Source organism: Eumetopias jubatus, unplaced genomic scaffold, assembly GCF_037043125.1.
Source record: "Eumetopias jubatus isolate StellerSeaLion01/CBP00866 unplaced genomic scaffold, mEumJub1_p1.0 scaffold_4, whole genome shotgun sequence".
NCBI classification, from domain to species: Eukaryota; Metazoa; Chordata; class Mammalia; order Carnivora; family Otariidae; genus Eumetopias; species Eumetopias jubatus.
In genome coordinates, this window is record NW_028274810.1 from 185,363,485 (window position 1) to 185,382,678 (window position 19,194).

Here is a 19,194-nt window from a genome sequence, read left to right on the forward strand (position 1 = left end):
TCTCAGGGTTCTCTTTAAAGCAAGCACATTTTCTGCATTAAACCACACCTCAGTTTTTCCTCTATCCATTTTTTTTTTTTGGAGGATATTTTGTTTTTTCTTTTTAGGAATTACAGAGGCTCTTGGTATGTGCTTTATTTTGGGCTCTGAGCAAATCTGTTTTGAAAAGAACCATTTCATTTGGGCTAGTCATATTTTCTGAAATCAGTAAAGCTTGTCACTGTTTAAACTTCTTACTACTAGCTAGACTTCTCAGCATTTTCTGCCCACACACCCTGTATTGAGTTACCATTACTTTTCTATATCTTAGGGTTTTTTCCCCCTCTCACTTCTGGTTGTGGAGTGGAAGTCTGACTCTCAACCATCTCTTTCATTGCTGCTATCTCTAAAAAGACACATGATTTTGTGTTTATGCAATATTACTGCTTATTCTTGGGCAACCAATAGTAATAAAAATATCAAATATTAGGAAATAGTATGGGTTTTAGTTTTCATAGTAATTTCTGGTTCTATTTCCTCATACTGTTCTTCAAAGTTTTAAGGCAATCCCCTCAGTGGTGTGAAAAATCTTAGGTGATTCTCTGAGCATCCTGAGTTTTTATTTACCTTTGGGATTAACTATACCCAATTCAAGATTATCCTTGTACCAAATACAGTTGATCCCTGTTGTTTGCGAATTCGCTACTTCTTAAAATTTGTACCCTTAGATGGTGGCTTTTGAGGTCATTTGTGCACATGTCCACGAACACCAAATTACCAATGCTACTTGGGGAAATATGTACATACACATACCTCAAATTGTTAATAATTTTAAATCCTAAAAACTCAACGTGGTTTATTTGCTTTATCTTACAAAAGAGAAAATGAGCTTCCAAAGTATTAAGAGATTTGCCTGAGAACGGCCCAGGAGGGGCCAGAAATGGGCCCCAGAGCCAGAAGGAGCAGGTTGTGCTGCACTGTCCCCTCTGTCTCCATTCTCTAAATGTTCTTTCTGTTGTATTTCTCATTCTGGTGAAAGGTACTTTTTTTCTACCAAAAATTACTCAGGTGGAAACCCGGACATCAGACTATTCTAATATTTTGTGGAATAAGTAACATATTGCTAGGGTTAAAAAAAATTCAAAAGAATAAAAAGTTTATTTTTTATTTTTTATTTTTTTTGAGAGAGAGAGAGAATGCCTGTGTGTTGGTGGGGGGAGGGGCAGAGGGAGAGGGGAGAGAGAATTCCAAGCAGGCTTCATGCCCAGAGTGGAGCCCATCATGGGGCTTGATCTCATGACCCTGAGATCATGATCTGAGCCAAAATCAAAAGTCATATGCTCAACCACTTGAGCCACTCAGGAGCCCCTCAAAAGGCATACTTTAAAAGGTTTTCCTTTTCTTCATTTTTTCTGGTTGTCTCCCCACTTAAAAGAATAGTTTCATAGAGCCTGGGATACCTCTACTTTTATATAAAACTCACATGATTATAGGGATAATAGTTGACTTGAAGTCATATTTTTCTTAGGTACATAAAGGAAAATATGTATTGCATTTTGGAAGATTCCTGTCAACAGCTAAAATTAATAAGAAATTTCTTTTGAATGGAATGTATTTATCTCTGTCTTCTGTGGAATGTCTCATTCTGTGATAACATAAAATAGATCTGACATATACTTAATGACTTTTGCTAGTGTACTTTATATTTAAATTAAGACATGAAAAATAAACATTTTGGGCTTTGTATATCATTGCCTCAGTCTTGGTTGTGAACCTTTTAACTTTGGGACCATAGCTACATTTTTGTACTTACCATTCTTTCAAAAAATAATTATTATATCAAACATCGCGCCAGCTGCCAAGGATACAGCAGTGCATAAGACACATCCCATAACCTTGAAATTGTGCATATCATCTCTGAACTAGCAGAAGCATTATGTCAGTTTCATTGGCTGTTCTCTTCATTTAGTTCACTAAATATTATGTGAATTGGTCACTACACTGGCCCCAGCATATCTTCATGTATTTCACAAATAAATACCCAGTGGAATGAAAGAGCTCCTAAAAATGGCTTCCAGGGGAAATGATTGCATTAAAGACAATCTAGATCAAGAACTAAAGCTGTTTAAATTAGCTTTTAGAACTATTTTCTGTTTTGTAGGTGAGCACAACTTTTTCTGTTTACTGAATTTACTTTCGTAGAAACAATCTATTTTAATTTTCTACTGTAGATGTGTGAGATCGTCATAAGTTGTAAACATATTAGAATTGAGTATTAGCCTGCTTGGTGGAAATATGTAAATGAGCTGATTGTGATGTCTGTTTTTGGTATTTTAGACATGTAGTTTACGTAGGGGTTTGGATCCATTTTCTGTGACTATTTAAACCAGTATGTTCAGATTTTGTGTAAACATATATCTGAGATTAAAGTGTAATAAAGAAAAACCACATTTATAATCCATCAGCTGAGAGGAGCTCGAGGGGCCGAACTGGAACTTCTGGAAAATTTTTCAGGATTTGCTTCATGAGGCCTTTCCTAAACTAGAGAGCAGAGAACCAAGTCTCTAGTCTAGTCTTAGATATATCTAGCTAGCTTCAGAATAGTTATGCTGACGTGGCCAGACTCAGTAAACATTTGAGTGTTTGTTTTTCTCTAATATGCTCTTTTTGTGTAATATATATAGGATGGAGAAACCATAAGAAATTAATTGTATCTTAAGTGTCAGTACATGAGATGTTTCTTTTTATCTAGTTAATGATTACCTAATCTTTTGCTGATTCCTTTTACTCCCCTTCCTTTATCTACCTTTGCACTATTTTATGTCTGTTATACTCCGAGGTGTTCACAGAGTGAAACCTAATCTTGTCTGCTTACCATATGTTACTGTCCCTGAATTCTTATAAACTTACTTAGAAGTCTTCCCAAAGATGCCTTATTTTATACAACTGAAATTAGTAATAAAATATCTTTGGAACTTACTAAAAGATGTTTTTACATTATATATTTCAGTTCTTACTGAGAAACTTTACACTAGGTTAATAGAAACCAAATAACTGATTCACCTGCTCCCTCTTGTGGTAAATACTTAGTTTTATCCATAATGCTTTTATTTGCAGTTATTAACTCTTGATAACACTTACTATTAGTGAGAACAGAGATTTGGATAGTCCAAAGAGATTTTAAAAATTAGGGATGTGGCTAGTGTGCTCAACCTGGGCTGCATTTAAGGTTATCTGCAGGGCCTGGGCCATACCCTAGGAGATTCCCTCTGCCTGCCTGGGTTGGGAACCAAGCATTTACAGCTTAAATTAAATTTAATCTACTTTTAAATATAATTTAAAAATTCCCAGGTATGCAGTCAGAGTTGAGAACTACTTAGAGGTTATGGTTTTGCTTATATAGCTAATCAGTTCTGTATACAAAGAGGGCACGTTATGATTTTTAATAATTTGTACCCATTTTGTACTTTATAGTGGGTGAAGCACTTTTACATAATTTACTTGATTTTCCCAGGAACCCATTTTATGCAATAGGAAAGACTTCAAAGGGTAAGTGACTGGTCTGAGATTATGCAGCTGTTAGGAGGAGGAACCAGGATTGGAAACTAGGACATCTAACCTTAAATCCACTCTCTTTCCTTCTGCTCCATAGAATTTAGATCTGAGTCCTCAATTGAAATGATGGATCTTAAATTAGTTTATCTTGAGAGCTCTTCTAGTTTATGTATCATGAAGTGGTTTTTTTTTTTTTTTTTTTGCCTGTGACTGTGTTCTGTAAATTAGCTTTACACAAAATACTGAAGGCACTGAAAACTTGATTAAAACGTGTGAAGCTCTCCTGATTTCCCTGGATTGCCTCAGGCCAGCTCTACCCTGCATACCACACTCAAAAAGCCTTTCAGGGTGCCTCAGAGAACAAAGCTGGAGTTTTGGGTGTCACATAGGGTCAACATTGATGTAAAGAAGAGATCTATATATTGAATAGACACCTAAACCTAATAATTATTGACCTTTATATAACATATGGTTTGATTCTTGACTGATATAAATGAGCTTGATTAGATCCAACTACTACAAAGGAATAATAGTCTCTAGATTTTATTATATTGGAATTTTGTTATATTTGTTACTGCTCTTAATAAATAGGCCTTTTGCCAGCCTTAAAAATCACATCTAATATTACATAGGATACCTAGGTTTTTCTAGTAACTGTTTGTCTTAATAAACTTTGACTTCTGTGTACTGTGTATATTTCTATTTTTCCTTTATTTATTAAAGATAATGGTAAACTGTTAGTACTTTTATTTTTTTATATGTATTACAAAAATGATGCCTTTCTCATTTTATAGAAAAACCTTCACATTGGCAAATACAAAATAGCATTGGAAACTATTGAATACAAAATTAAATTTATGCTTTATCTGTTAGATATGGTGTTAGAAAGTGTTGACAAAGTTTCTTTCGGATACTGTTTCATTTTTTTCCATTGACCTTTCCATTGTACCTTTCTGCCAGAATTACTTTCTGTTGTTTATTTTATTAATTTGAAAATCTTATACTCATGTTTTTCTCATCTCTTTGACTAGCCCAGTGTTTTTTGTTGGAAAAAGTTATAGGTATAGTCAAGACACTTTAGACAAAAGGGTGTAATGATGGAAATGTGTCTGTCCTTCTCACCCTAGATCTCTTAATCCCTTTCCTTAGACGCAGCTATGTATACTTTTTTAGTTTTGTTTTATTTTTCTGTTCTATTTAATATAGATGTCAAATATGAGTTGTAATAAACAGTATCACGCTACATTTTTATCATACACTTGATGTGTTCTAGTTGCATATCACATTCTAAATAAATGAGATATTGGTGACATTGCTATTTAAGTTCACCTTTTAATAATGCATTCTTTTAGATTTATTTTCAATATGTTAATTATTATTCAGTTTATTAGTGATAAAGATGTGTCTCTGTTATTTACATTAATTTCATTCACTAAAAAATCATAAATGGTGTTTTTGCACTAGAAGTTAATAGTCTATTCTGCATGTCTGTTTATGATATTGTCAAATCCTTTATATGTTAATGAAATTGTTTTCATTTTACGTCAAGGTAATGTGAAAAATAAGTTATATGAAAAACATTCTAAAGAAATTTTCTTAATAGACTTTAACCTTATTTCTGAAAGTTGCCACTTTGGTTTTAGACAATAAGCAGAAAGCAAGGAAAGGAAAAAGAGACCAGTGGTGTCTTTAAGTGATGAACACCTGTGTAGTCCCTTTGATCTAGAACTCTGAAGGTCAAACTCCCTCTGTTAAGAAAGCAGTTTGAGAGACTGAATAGAAGCCTTGATTTCCAGATTATTTACTTGACACTCTATTATAGTGCTTATGCATTTGGTCTTAACAGGAAACTTCAAATTACAGCAATATTGATGTTTTTCATTGATCTCTTACCCATGTAGCCCTAGTTTTGTTTTGTTTTCAAAAAAATAGTTGATTAGTATAGCTAGATGATGAAAATATGGAAGTCTGTTTTACATTAAATGGATCTCCTTTAAAAGGGTAAAATGAATTCATTTCATAGAACAGTATTTTCCTTATGTACATAATGTTAAATTAACTGGTTTAATTTGAATTTTTTAAATGAGGAAAACTTTATTCAGTGTTTCCTAACATTCTTTGTTTCCTTATGGAAATTCAAGTTATCGAAATATTCAGATTCCGTATAAATTAAAGAGACGTCACTGTGTGTTCTGTGAGTTTATTTTTAGGCACTTTATTTTTGAAAACAGTAAATTTTTGTTTGACTCAGTTTATGATAAAATAAGGAGTTGTGAGAGATCTTAAATGCTATCAGATGGATGTTCTAGTTTTCAGATGAATAGCAACAGTTCCATCATAAGGAGACAACAAATCAAAACATTAAGATTGCATCAATCAGAATAACTTACTTTAAAAAAGTATAAAAACATTGCAAAGGGAGTTAATTCTATCTGTTGTATTTTGACAGATCAGTACCTTTTTATTTACCCTTCTTATCTGAATACATTTTTCAAGTAGAACCAGTTTTTTTTTTTTTAATAATACTAATCAAATGCAATATGATAGAAATGTAGTAGGTTAAAGCATCATCTGATTTTGGCTTGAAGATAGTCTCCAAACATTTTGGTTTAATTTTTATAGTTTAGGTAGTTCTAGATCACTTTTTTTTAATGTGCCCTCTGAACATTCAAACGTGGTAATTGATGACTGTCTTTTGTTATTTAAAACATTTTAGAGGTCAGTAGAACTCCACCGTATTATTGTATTTTTAATGACATTCAGTAGGGGGCATATCGAGTTAATTAGTTCTTAAGATACAAGATACAGAAAATAAGTATGTATAAGAGACAGAAAATAAACATACACATACTTTTTCCTAGGAGACCAATTTCAAAATAAAAATATAATAAAAATGTAGTGTGGAAAACCCTGTTTGGCTCAGTTTTGGAAGTTCAAAAGCAATTAGCCTAACTAGATGAGATGGTGTGTTACTTTCGTGTGCATCATGGGGCAGGCAATAATGCACAGTAGCTTTAGGAAATGTGAATCCTGTTTGGTCATATTCTCAGCGAGTATACCAAGGTACCATCTGTTGACCATCTCCCGGGCTTGCTCTCTCCTTTTCTTTGTTCTTACGATGTCACTTATCCATGGCTATGGGTAAAAGAAATACTAAGTGAAGTGTGAAGTATGCTAAAACAGGAGAGTAAGATCAGCTCTGCAATGAAGTGTCTTGATGGCCACATTCTGCTAGAGTTTGGGAGCTCCAAAAGGCATGGAATGTGGTCTTGGCCCTCTAAGAATTTAGCATATAGTAGGGTGGTGTGAGATATTTATATAGTATCTATCTCAGCCCATGGTTTCAGGCATTTTAGAATTACAAAATTTTTAGAAATGATAAATGAAAATGTAATGGTAAAGAATTTAAACTTTATGTAGAAATATTATTTCTTTGTCAGTATTGTCCTGATGGATAAGCTACTCCCTTGAGAGAACTCTATAACAGCCTTTCATTTTTCTTTTCTTTTTTAAATTAAAACCATGCAAATAGTGAAATTTCCATTCAGCTTTTTAAATCTGGCTAGCAGATGTGCACATCTTTAAGCCTTTAAATGCTCCTGTGATAGATAAATGAGCAGATATTAAAAGAGCTCTGTAAAGACATATTTATATATATTATAAACATGTTGCTGCTACAATTGCAGGTCCTTTTGGAATAAATCATGGGATTGAGCTTCATTCAGATGTGGTGGAATATGCCAAGGAAAAACTGGAGAGCTTCATCAAAAATAGTGATAGCTTTGATAAGTAAGTATTCATATCTATAGTTTTGGTTTGAAAGCAGTTGATAAGTAGATATATATGACATGTCTATTCCTCAGTGCTAGTAGTTTATTGATCCTGAATTGCTCAGTTGAATGTAGCAAAAATCAGTGTGATATAAAATGATGGAAGAAATTAAGTTAGAAAAATTATTTGATGCTATAATTTTTGTTCTATGTAAGTCTCTAGTAAATTACAAATAACTTACAATTCTGTATTACTGTCACTTTATTAGTGATAGTAGGGTAATGTTTCATTCATTAAATATCATACAAGTACCTTTTCTAAAAATAGAATGTAAAGATGCTTGGCTTGAGAGAATTCTGTTCTGGAACTGTTTTTATACTTTTGGAGTGATAATTTAATAGATCTGCCCTCTTTATAAAATGAAGGTGATACCTGTTAGCATACAAACGACTTTCTTTAAATCATTCAATTACCTTATCATAGAAATACCATGATCTATTTTGTGATAGGGTTGTGTTTGAGCAATTTCTTTAGAAAATCATTGTTTGGAACTCTTTATTTTGACTTAGAAGAAATACTGCACAGACTTTTGGTCCTTAGCCTGGCAGGGGAGTCTTCTTGGTGTATAATGTTCCTAAAATTCAGCAATGACAGTACTATGGGGCAAGGATGTCTTATGCTAAAATTCATGAACTCTTGTGAGTTTATGTAAAATTTGAAGGCATTTATATCTCCCAACTAGTCCTATTTTTAAAGAAAGAAAGTTTTAAAATCTTAGAAACACTAGCTTAGAACTCAGTCACCTTATATATATATAAGCAAAGTTTTAGTACAAAACCAGAGTTCCAACTTGGCTTGTTGGGAGTGGGTCTTCCTCACTCATCTCTAGACCCTGGCCATGACCATGGAGGTGAGAAACTGGGGGGTCTGAATCAGAGCTGAGGGCTTCTTCCCAGAGAGTCTTAGGCTTGAGACAGTGCCATGAAGGAAGCAGAGAAGGCCCTGTGGATGTCTGCTGGAGTATATTTTTCTTTTACCTCCCCTTCTCTGCCCTTTCTCTCCCTCCCCTTGCTCTTTACTTTTACTCCCTTTGCCTTTGCCAGCGTGTGTCTATCCTCTGGCGAGTGGCACTTGATTGAAGAACAGAAAACTGCTGCAAAATCCTCGGTGTTATAGAGAGGGAAGGGGAGGTCTTGTGTATAGGTGTGATTGTAATTGGGTTATTAAAGACCTCAGGCAGGCAGGCTTAATTTAAGAGAATTGGAAAATGCTCAGGTTTATTTTGTTCTATAATTAATTCAGTGTATTTGAGCAAGCTGTTTGAATTTCCTGCATCAACTTGCTGAACACTATCCTTTATCTTATTTATGCTTGTCTTTATAAATTAAAATTTAATTCACATTTGAATCATTTTTCAAGTGCTTACCGTGTTGGTTCATATTCTGTTTCCAAGAATAACATGTTGTTTGACAGAAGTGAAATAGTTTCTAGCCTAAGTTATTTTATAAGAAGTTGGGATTCAATTTTACCATCCTTTTGTGTCTTGTGTTTCTGTCTGTCTGATGATTTGTAGCATGTTAAATGCTTAAGATATGGAATGAATATTTTTATATTGCTTATTAGAGCTGTAGAATTTTGTTGAATTTATTGAATTCCTATTGTATGTGTTTTGATGTTGAAACAGTGTACACATAAGGACTTTCTGAATACATTTGGACTTAGAAAATATAAAAGTACTATTAGTAAAAGCCGATGTTTAAGGTCTATCATAAGGTCTATTATATGTTAGATAGTAATACATTTCAGGCAGAACACACTCAAGGATGAACCTTGAATCACTGAAGCACCTCTATACAAGTATCTGTGGAGCTCAAATTTATTGCTGACAAGTGGGCATGGTCCTGGGAAACAGTAAAATATGTCATTATTCAAAGCATTTCTATGTTGATGTAATTTAAATATTAAATAATTCATAACAGATAAGTTGGAAGACTGTATATATTTGTCTCAATTTAAAAAAATTCTAAAATTGTTTCCATATAATTGTAAAATGATTAGATTTCCTTGTATTTCTTGAGTTCTGTTGTTCTGTTACACAGATTTTGTTATTCATAAAATGATGAATCATAAAATATGGTGACACGACTGATCTAAATGTTTCTTTATAATCTTCAGTGGTCTTGTTATTTTAGTTAAAATAATCAGTCAGACTTTGTAATATAGTTGTTTCTGAAGTGTTGAACTTAATTTTTAAAACAGATTCAGACATTAATAAACTAGTCTGAAAAAATTAGTTCTGGAAATGTTATCTATTCTGGTTTTCAGTAGTGTTCTAAAGTATTAGTTAAATTTTTCAGATTATAAAAGTATCTTGCATACAAAAAGTAGTAAGTACTGGGAAAATGTTTCATTTTGCATAAGTAGTGAATGGTTGGAAGCTTAGTAAAGTCGATGTGGAACTCATTGGGCTCCTTTTTTGGTCTTTATAGTATTGGTTTATATTATTGGTTTATATTATTGGTTTTGGTGATAGAAATTCTAAAGGTATGATAGTTTTCTTTCTGTCTTGTGTTTTGATGATTTCTTTGCCATTTTTCTTGATGTTCGTGGATGATATTTTATTTATGGTCGATTTTTTGAATTTGAAAGACTTGTGGAGCAAAGTGATTTTAAAAATCCCATTTCCAAGCAGTTTCATTATATCTAATTGTATACAGGCTATCAAAATACATATATTAATTAACCAAATATAAAGTAACTCTGTTAAATTGATTGCTATTTTGGTATTCCTTAGTACCAGATTATCCTTGATTATGTGTAACAGAATAGATAGCTAAAACCTAAACTCTTCCAATCTTACTTATCCTGTTGTGTGGATCTTTTTTAGTCAGTTCTTTTTTCAGAAGTGTTGTTGTGTCACTTATGATTTAAGTTGCATCTTATATATCTATTGGAGGTCATAATGAACTCTAAATATAGTAGGTGGGAAAGAATCTATAAACTCCTCAACCTTAAAATATATATTTAAGGTAAGGTGACCTTTTAAAAAATAAAATATTTGTTTTTGTGTGTGCTTTATAAAGCAAGCTTGGTTCCTCTGTCTTGAAAGTAGTAGTTCTTCTTTTAGAAGAAAGAATCTTTATTATATTGTATGTACTTTACTTTTCTTTCCATGTATCCATGTTTCCATGTACTCCTGTTATCAGCAAATGAAATAATTTGGAGAGGCTACTCTAAATTTACTGTATTTGGAGATGGGCAGGAAGGGGCAGCTCTCTTGTATGGTTTATCCCTTTGGCTCTACCTGTGGTATTTCCAGGTTCGCTGAAATGCCCTTATAAAACTGACATTTAATTTCAAAGGTCGTTCTAAACACTGGCAAAACTTTTGCAGTAAAGGACCAAATAGTAACTATTTTGGGCTTCCTGGGCTAAATGGTCCCTGTGGCAACTGCTCAGCTGTGCCACTGTAATGCAGAGGCAGCCTTAGCTACCAAGAAAGGGAATGGGCATGGGGTGTTCTAGTAACACTTTATTTACAGAAACATACAGCAGGCTGGATTTGGCCTGTTTGCTGCCCCCTGTTCTGCTCACTCTTTAGAATACATTTATTTTAGCCCACTCTGATCTAGACAAGTTTTCGGGCCTGGGTTTTAAAGGTCCTTAGGTATCTGGCTTTCATGAGGGCAGAAGTTTGGAGAAGGTCAAATTATAATCAGTATTTGTGCTTGAACAGTAAACAAAATAATCTCTCCAGTTATAGTAACTTGGAAGAGTAAGTCAGTTCAAGTAGCCTGAATTATAAACCTTTACCCTGTAAGTACTTTGCAAATGAGTTGATAATTGGTATAGCATTTGTTTATAGCAATATTTATGTACTTCTATGTGTACATGTGCATGAGGTTGACTTAGCTCTCTGGAATGCATGCTTTGGAATGTGCCATTTCCTTACAACAGATCAGTCCATCCTGTCTCCCCTCTGTTTCAAGGATACCGTAGCTGACTTTGGAAATATTCTAACATCAGTAGTCAAATGAGTGCAGCATGGTCTGATTTATTTGAAGATTTTCATTCTGTTTGAAAAGGGAGGACTTTTGTTTCTATGTAGTTTGTCATATAAATGAGTCATGATAGGAGTACTGAAAACAGTAATGAGATAACAAAAAATAATAGCACCTAATATGTATTGTCTCTTCATTAAGTACCATGTACCATTCATTCTGAGTGCTTAGCTCACAGCCCTAGAGGCAGTATTGGTATCCACATAGCCCAGGTGGGAAAACTGAGGAATAGACAGGCTGTGACCTCATTAAGCCAGCCTTTTTATTTAGTTCTGATTTAGATATGATGATGTAAACACTGATTTATTCTAACATTTCCTCCCAGCAGTAAGCTACTACCCATGAATTACTATCAAGCAACTTAGCCCCAGATAAAAAAGTTGAAGCAGCACTTACTTTTTCATCATCTACCTCCCTCAGGTTAGAATTAAGGTATGCTGTTAACACGTTTAAATGCACCATAGCATTTTTAATACAAAGCATACCTACCATGTTCATTAATGAAACTCACCTATGGCATGAGTTACTTTTGAGGGCAGAGATGACTGGGAGAGGCAATGCAGTCCTCAATTTTGTTGAGATATAAGTTTTAAGTTAAGTGAAGAGTTAGTATAGTCTTGTATTTTAGAAGATTTCTTTAATTGACTTATGGCAGTATCTAGTGGCCTAAGTTTATCTTTAATTATAGGTTCATTTTTCAAGTAATTTGATTTGCATTGGAAAATTAAATGCTTCTATATCCTGTCAGTTTTATCACTAGAGTAATCCTGCTTTATCTTTAAGAGAATTATGGCATACTTGAAGTAGTTTTGCTATCTACAAATACATATTCAACATTATTTCAAAATATTTCTCAGATATTTGAATGTTTTGATACACCAATAATGTTCAGATGGTAGTTTTATAACAGTTACTACAGGTTGGTAAACAGTTTTTAATCATGACAAACATTCAAATGGTGGTAACAGAAATGCTTGAGAATAGTCATCAGGGCTATTTATCAGTTATATATTTTAACATCAATGAGAAATGGCATGGGGAAAAGTTGGATGGCTTCAAAGATATTGTTAGGAGAATAAATTATTGTTGAAATACTGAAGGCTCACTTTCATGTGATGTACCTGCACATTTCCTATAAAATATTTAGAGATTGTTTTTGATCCTCTGGATTTTCCTAAAGCTTCATTCAATGGAAGAACACTGTATGTACTTACTCTTAACACTTTGCTTTAAATAATGCTTGAATTATTCTGAGATGAGTTTGGTGCAGTTGGAAGGGAAAACACTTGAAAAGGTAAAGTCTTCGATTTTTTGAATATTACTTTGCTTAATTATTGATTTAAGAGTTTTTGAATGGTATAACTGCATTTGGAGATCAAGAGATAATGTTTCCATGGATTTTCTTCCCAATGGAAAGTTTTGAAGTTGTGTCTTGTTTTAACTAAGTAGTCATAGCTCTTAAAACCCAAAATGTGTATTTTGACAAAGTGTTTTAAGAAAAAGAGGTTTCTCTGATTCATTTGGCAGATTGTTTTGGATGAGATATGAGAACAAGGTAGGATTCTCTCCTATGACCTTGAAATCCTTTATTCCATTGGAATAATTGTCTAAACTTTCAATGACAGCATCCTGTGGCACATGATAAACTAGGTGTGCAAATTGTCAGCCCCCACTTCAACAGTGTATTGAAGGGGAATGTTGTTTTTTCTACTCTCAGTCAGCTCCTAGACCTAGACTATCCGTCTAAGAGGGAAGCTGCAGGGCAAGGCTAGGTCACCCTGATCTCCTAGCAGCTTATCAAAAGAATTATATGGGCAAGTTGGCAAGGTCCCTGCTGTGAAGGAAATCACCTGTCCGTCTCCAGACGAAGATATTCCAACACGCACCTATAAAGAAAACCACTGCTAAGGTAAGTGATGAGAATCCCGGTGTTATTTTGGGCAAGTGTTCATGTTGTAAACCAAAATAATATGTGTTCTATATTTTTCCACAAATGATTTCCAGTGTACATTTTAGTAAGAGTGTGCCTAATATTTTTCCCTCTGCATAAGAGAGTCTAAAAACAGTTACTAGATTTTCAGATTTAAATCAACAAACAATTATGTAAGTCTAACGTGAATTAATTTGTAGTTATTACACACATTTCAGAACTGTTTATTTATTTTGTATACAGATAAGTTATATTGTTAGGTATAATTCAGTGTAATTTAGGAGTGTGAGTCATCTCTATCTGGGAAATTGTGTTTTGGAAGTTTTCTTCAAAGAATCAAAATGATTGCTACTTTTCATTTTACTGATAGACATAAAATTTTAATGAACTTTCCTAAATTAAGAATAAAAATTAGGTCAAGCACATGTGAATCATACTTCTTTGAATAAAATAATAACCACATAGGAAATGCCATTTTGGTATACCTGTTGCCTTCCCCACCCTCCCCTCAGGTTTTGTATAGTATGTGGTTGATGTGAAAAAATGGAATTTGGATTTTCCTTTTCACTATTTTTAATCTAGATTTTATGTATAGATCTATAAATAGTGTAGTGCTATTTTGTGATAAACTGAAAACTTCTGGTTAGTTTATTGCTGAAGTCTTCCAGATTATACACAGGTTGTATTTGTGGTTTAAAATATGTCCTTTGCCTCTGTAGAGGTTTGTGGAAACCTAGGTGAGATGCAGCTTTCAGAAGATAGTAAAAGCCTACAGAAGAAAATGTTTTCTTTATTTTCCTGTCTACATTGGAAAACTGAATAGGAGTTGTAATTTACTTTGGTAACACGGTGGCCATCATTCAGTTGTTTAGTTCTTGTAAATATTGGCATGAGCGTGATCTGACATGGTAGGAGCATATCCATAAACATTGGCCTAAACATTTTTAATCATAGACTTTCTCAAACAATATTGTTAGCCCTGGAATTGGTATGGGTTTATTTATGTGAAATGCTATTAATAAAATAAGCCATAGTTTTAATATTAGAATACAAAATGTCTAAATAAGATCCTCAACTATGTACTTAGTTAGAAATACTAAAGCTCATCTCTAAGTCCTTTATCAGGAAAAATAATCCATTACCCATTTATATTTATATATATATATATATGTTTGTGTGTGTGTGTGTATACACACATATATATAAAACATATATATATAATAATATGCAATTTGAGAATTGTTTTGTATTCTTTACTGATGTGAAGGATTCATGTATTACTGGTAGAAAAGATCAAGCCATAGTTACAATAAAGAATCACCAGATAGGACAGTATCTCTGGTAGATGCTTTTCTTAATAACCACTAAATTGATAGTGTTACAGTTTTTCTGTGAATTTTCTATGTTCTACATATTTTAGTGCCAACATTTAAAAATATACAGTGTTCTCCCCAATGTTACTTATGTCCTTGAAGTTTTACTATTTTGTATCTAGAAATAGTCTAATCCTTTGGAACATCTCAAGTTTGATTTAACTTTTCAGATTTGAGTATTCTATTAAAGGAGATTAATTTGACTATGTTAAATGAAAGTGTAAAGATCCCATATGTATTTGTTAGAAATATATGTTCCATTTGCATTAGTAGAAATTGATAGATTTAGAGATCTGATTTTCCGTATAATGATCCTTTGTATTACTCCCTAAGTGGAAGCAAATATACTTGTTTTGATCTGCATTACTGGGGAAGAAAGCATTAAGTTGTTTCCTAAAATTATGGTGGCTTATTTAAGATCTTCAGAAAGGCCCAAAAAAGTGCCTTTCAGTTATAGGGCAGTTGATTTATTCATTAAAGACAAAGATTTTTTTAAATTATTTGAGTTTTGCTTTTTTTTTTTTTGCATTTTGAGAAAAACTGTATTCTGTAGCATGAAGTTATGGCTTTTTATAGTGATTAATTTAGTAAAACAAGGGACCATCATATTGATATAGAAAGTGTCATAATCACATATTTTTTTCTGTAACTTTCTGGGCAAGTTTCTCTTCTAGTCTTGAGGTTTTTTGGGGTTCATGTTCAAAGTGGACAGGTGGAAAAGTTGACAAAACAGTTTTTTATGTGGTTCACTCAGTAAATGTATTTTGAGGACTGTAATAGGTAATGGAGATACATTGAAAATTCAGAAGAAATAATCACAGACATAGCAGGAAAACCAGGAGAATGTTTCAAAGGGAAGATTGTGTTAAGGAGAAAGTATTTGTAGCTCTTAGTTATAGGTGATAAGTAGAAGGGTATTTCTTTAGTATCTTCAGTTTGTGTGGCTGTTGAAATACACACACACTCACCCTCACCCACTCCTAAACACATAAATATAAAAGAAATATTGAGCTATTTTATATTTATTTTGGACTAAATCTTTGAAATCCCATGTGAATTTTATCCTTACAGTACATTTTGATTTGGACTAGCTGCATTTTAAAGTCTCAATATCCACATGTGGCTAGTGACTACCATCTTGGCTACCCTGTGTCTCTAGATTGTCCTGTCTCATCTTTCAGATCTTGACATTTCTCAGGGAACCATTCTCTGATTCCCTAGGTCTGTCCATTTTCGTTCACCCTCAGTCTTAATGGACTCCTATTCCTTTCCTTTAGAGCATTTATCATGGTTGTAAATCTTTATTACTGCGATTCTTTGATGCTCATCTCTTCCACTAGATGTAGGCATGAGTGTTTCCCATTGTATTTTCAATCTTTATACACAACTGGTGCTCAGTAAATAATATTTCGCTTAGTGAACTGTGCTTATGAGTAGTATAAGGAAATTTGACCAGAATCACACATCTGATTTTAAAATCAGGCACTAAATTCTTTCTAATTAATTTTGCTGGGATGAGGACATATAAAATACCACTAATCTGAGAAATGGTTTTAACTGTAAGTTGTTTACTTGCAGTGGTGTTGTCCTAGGTAGTAGTTCTGTAAGCTATCATTTATTTTTAACAAGTAGAAAGCTTTTAAATCTGTAAGTGTATTTTTGAGTTGATTTAACAGACTTGATAAAAGAGGTTTTAATAATTTAATTTTTAAAATAAAAATTCCCTGCTCATATTCATCCTGAAAATAAGACTGACTTAAATTATCATAAAATTAATTTATTTAAGATGAATTTTTATAAGAATAAACATTTTTAGATAGACTTAATTGAAAATAGTCTAACTTTTTCATTTTAAAGAATGCTTACTGTGACTTTGATAGAATGATTAAACCACATGATTCACATTATCTTATTAGTTAAAAGTCAAGAAATTATATTTTGGCCATATTTTAGACAATCATAGGTTGTACCATAGTCTTGAGTTTAAAAGGAATTTAAGCATGATCCCCACCTTAGGTAAGTTTACACTTCCTGTGTACTATGCAAGTAGAAAGAATGAGATACTGTTAAAATAGAGTTGGGTAAGATTTCATTACTAAAACTGATATTTGAACTGTATCTTGAAGGGATAGTAGGCATTTATCAAGGGAAGAGAGGGAAGGGTATTTCAGTCAAAGGAACAGCATGTACATAGATACAGGGTTTCAAAACATTTTGGAATAGTTCCACTAAGCAACTAGAAGCAGACACAGTTGACCCTTGAACAACATGGGTTTAAACTGTGCGGGACAGCTTAAATGCAGATTTTTTTATGGTACAGTACTATAAATATGTTTTCTCTTATTTTCTTTAGCTTACTTTATTGTAAGAATACAGTATATAATACATGTAACATACAAACTATGTGTTAATCAACTGTTTATGTTATCAGTAAGGCTTCCAGTCAACAGTAGGTTATTATTAGTTAAGTTTTTGGGGAATTGTAAGTTATACTCAGATGTTCCAGGGAGGAGGTCAGCACCCCTAACCTCTGCCTTGTTCAAGGGTCAACTGTAATTCATTCTGGCTACAGCATAGTATGGGGGGTGGTGTGGGGGAGGCAGAACCAGGAAATGAATCTGGCAGAACAACTTGATGGTAGGGTCATAAAGAACCCCATGTGGTACTCTAAGGGAGCTTCACCCTGTCCTTTGCAGTAGGGAGCAAAATAATGGAAGAGAGTCCTGAAAAGTGTGAGCAGCAAGGAGACAGTTACAGTGAAAGAAATAATGGGACATGGACTACCTTAGTGTGGAGTGTTGAAAAGAGAGTATACACTGATGATTCACCCCACCCCAACCCCTCAACCCTTCCCACCCTACCCGTGGCCCCTCCACTAAGAAGACAGGATACTGAAGACAGGACATAATTCTGGTAAACTTTTCCTTAAATATTAATGAAGATAATGTGTTGTGTTTTAGTGAATTTTAATGGAAACTTGTTATGTAATAAGTCTGTTAATTACTAAAGGACAGGATATGTTTTACAAAGTAGAAATGATTATGATTTAATCAGTGTCATTTTTCACTGCATGCCGAAACTTTTAACATAAATTATTTCATCCTCAAATAATAGCCTGATTTTGCTGTGTGGTCATATTAACTTTAATCAACTTAGATGTAAAAGGGTATTTCGTGAATTAGTTTTTTAAAAGATTATATGTTTTATTAGGGCATTGGGGTTTTAATTAATGTTATATGTTAGAAACTATTTTCTGATTTGTGTAAAATTTAAGGAATAAAGTAGAAGTCTAAATAGGGTAGCTTGTAAAAGCATAACTATATACCATGAACCAACACTGTAACCAGGAGCAAGCAGCCTGGATATGACGCCTTTGCTTTGAAACCACATCTCCTTTTGTTGCATAGGGAGATCACAGGGGCCAAAGCAGCAGTTACATCCTGTAACAGCCCTGCTAAAATCTATTAGGAAAATCTCCCTAATCTTAGTGGTTGCTAAGGTATGCGGTCAGGACATTGGTGTCTTCCTGACAAAGCTTTCTGCTGTTAGCCATAGCAAAAATATCAAACAGAGATGAATACTGTATGAGCCCTTCCCATTGCCACTGGCCCATCAGCTTTTTTTGGAAAGGGCAGTGGAAGGTGAACCTTTTCTTGTTTGCTTGACCCTTGTGATTCTCATCTTTAGTATACATCATTTGTGGGGTATCACAAAATTGGTATCATGAAGGGCTTTTCATTATGTTCATTTTTTTAAGCCCTAAGTGAGGTTTCAGCCTGGCAAAAAATAGGTTAATGTTTGAAAACATGTGCACTATAGTAAAACAATATATTTGATCAGTTAAACTTCATAAATGTGATATTTAAATCAAATTTCATAATGACATTTTATCCTAAAATTAATTTTGGTAACTTCACTATTTCAAAGAACTGAATTTTGTTAAAATTTTTAGACCTAATCTTTTGTTTAAATGAATTAAAATACATTTGTTTTTTTGTGCAGATTTGAGTTCTGTGAACCTGCATTTGTGGTTGGTAATTGCCTCCAGATAGCATCTGACAGTCACCAGTATGATCGAATTTATTGTGGAGCTGGTGTCCAGAAAGACCATGAAAACTACATGAAAATATTACTGAAAGTTGGAGGCATTCTAGTCATGCCTATAGAAGATCAGGTAACTTCTGTACTTTGCTTAAACACAGTAGTTGAGGGTGGGAAATACAATCAATGAAAAGTACGTTGTGATTTCTAGAGAAAACGCTTTATAGATAAATCTATCTAACATCTATCTATCTATCTATCTACCTGCCTACCTAAAACAACTTGAAATGGATTCTTAATTATTGAACCAAAAAAAAAATACATATATAGAAGAAATCCTTTATACTAAGATTTGAAGAGATTTGGTCTTTCACCAGAGCGTAGCTACTACATATGTGGTGTTTGCCAAGTTGCTTCCTTACCATACAGTCTCTTTACCTGGAGCTTTTTAATTGAATGTGATGATCTTTACTAGCTGCTCAATT

General features: G+C 33.4%; 1 protein-coding gene across 3 annotated transcripts in view; it reads left to right on the top strand.

Moving 5' to 3' along the window:
* Nucleotides 1–19,194, top strand: part of PCMTD1 (protein-L-isoaspartate (D-aspartate) O-methyltransferase domain containing 1) — a 69,748-nt gene that overhangs the window by 32,038 nt on the left and 18,516 nt on the right. For 2 of the 3 annotated variants that reach the window (XR_015768109.1, XM_028118979.2), the window contains exons 3-4: nucleotides 7,221–7,323; nucleotides 18,671–18,842. Coding sequence is in view for 2 of the 3 variants with exons in the window: in XM_028118979.2 (XP_027974780.1) it covers nucleotides 7,221–7,323; nucleotides 18,671–18,842 (275 nt within the window). In the remaining variant the exon portion in view is untranslated. Of the gene's footprint in view, nucleotides 1–7,220; nucleotides 7,324–12,888; nucleotides 13,275–18,670; nucleotides 18,843–19,194 lie in introns of those variants that run through there. The other variant, XM_028118982.2, reaches the window with a different exon arrangement.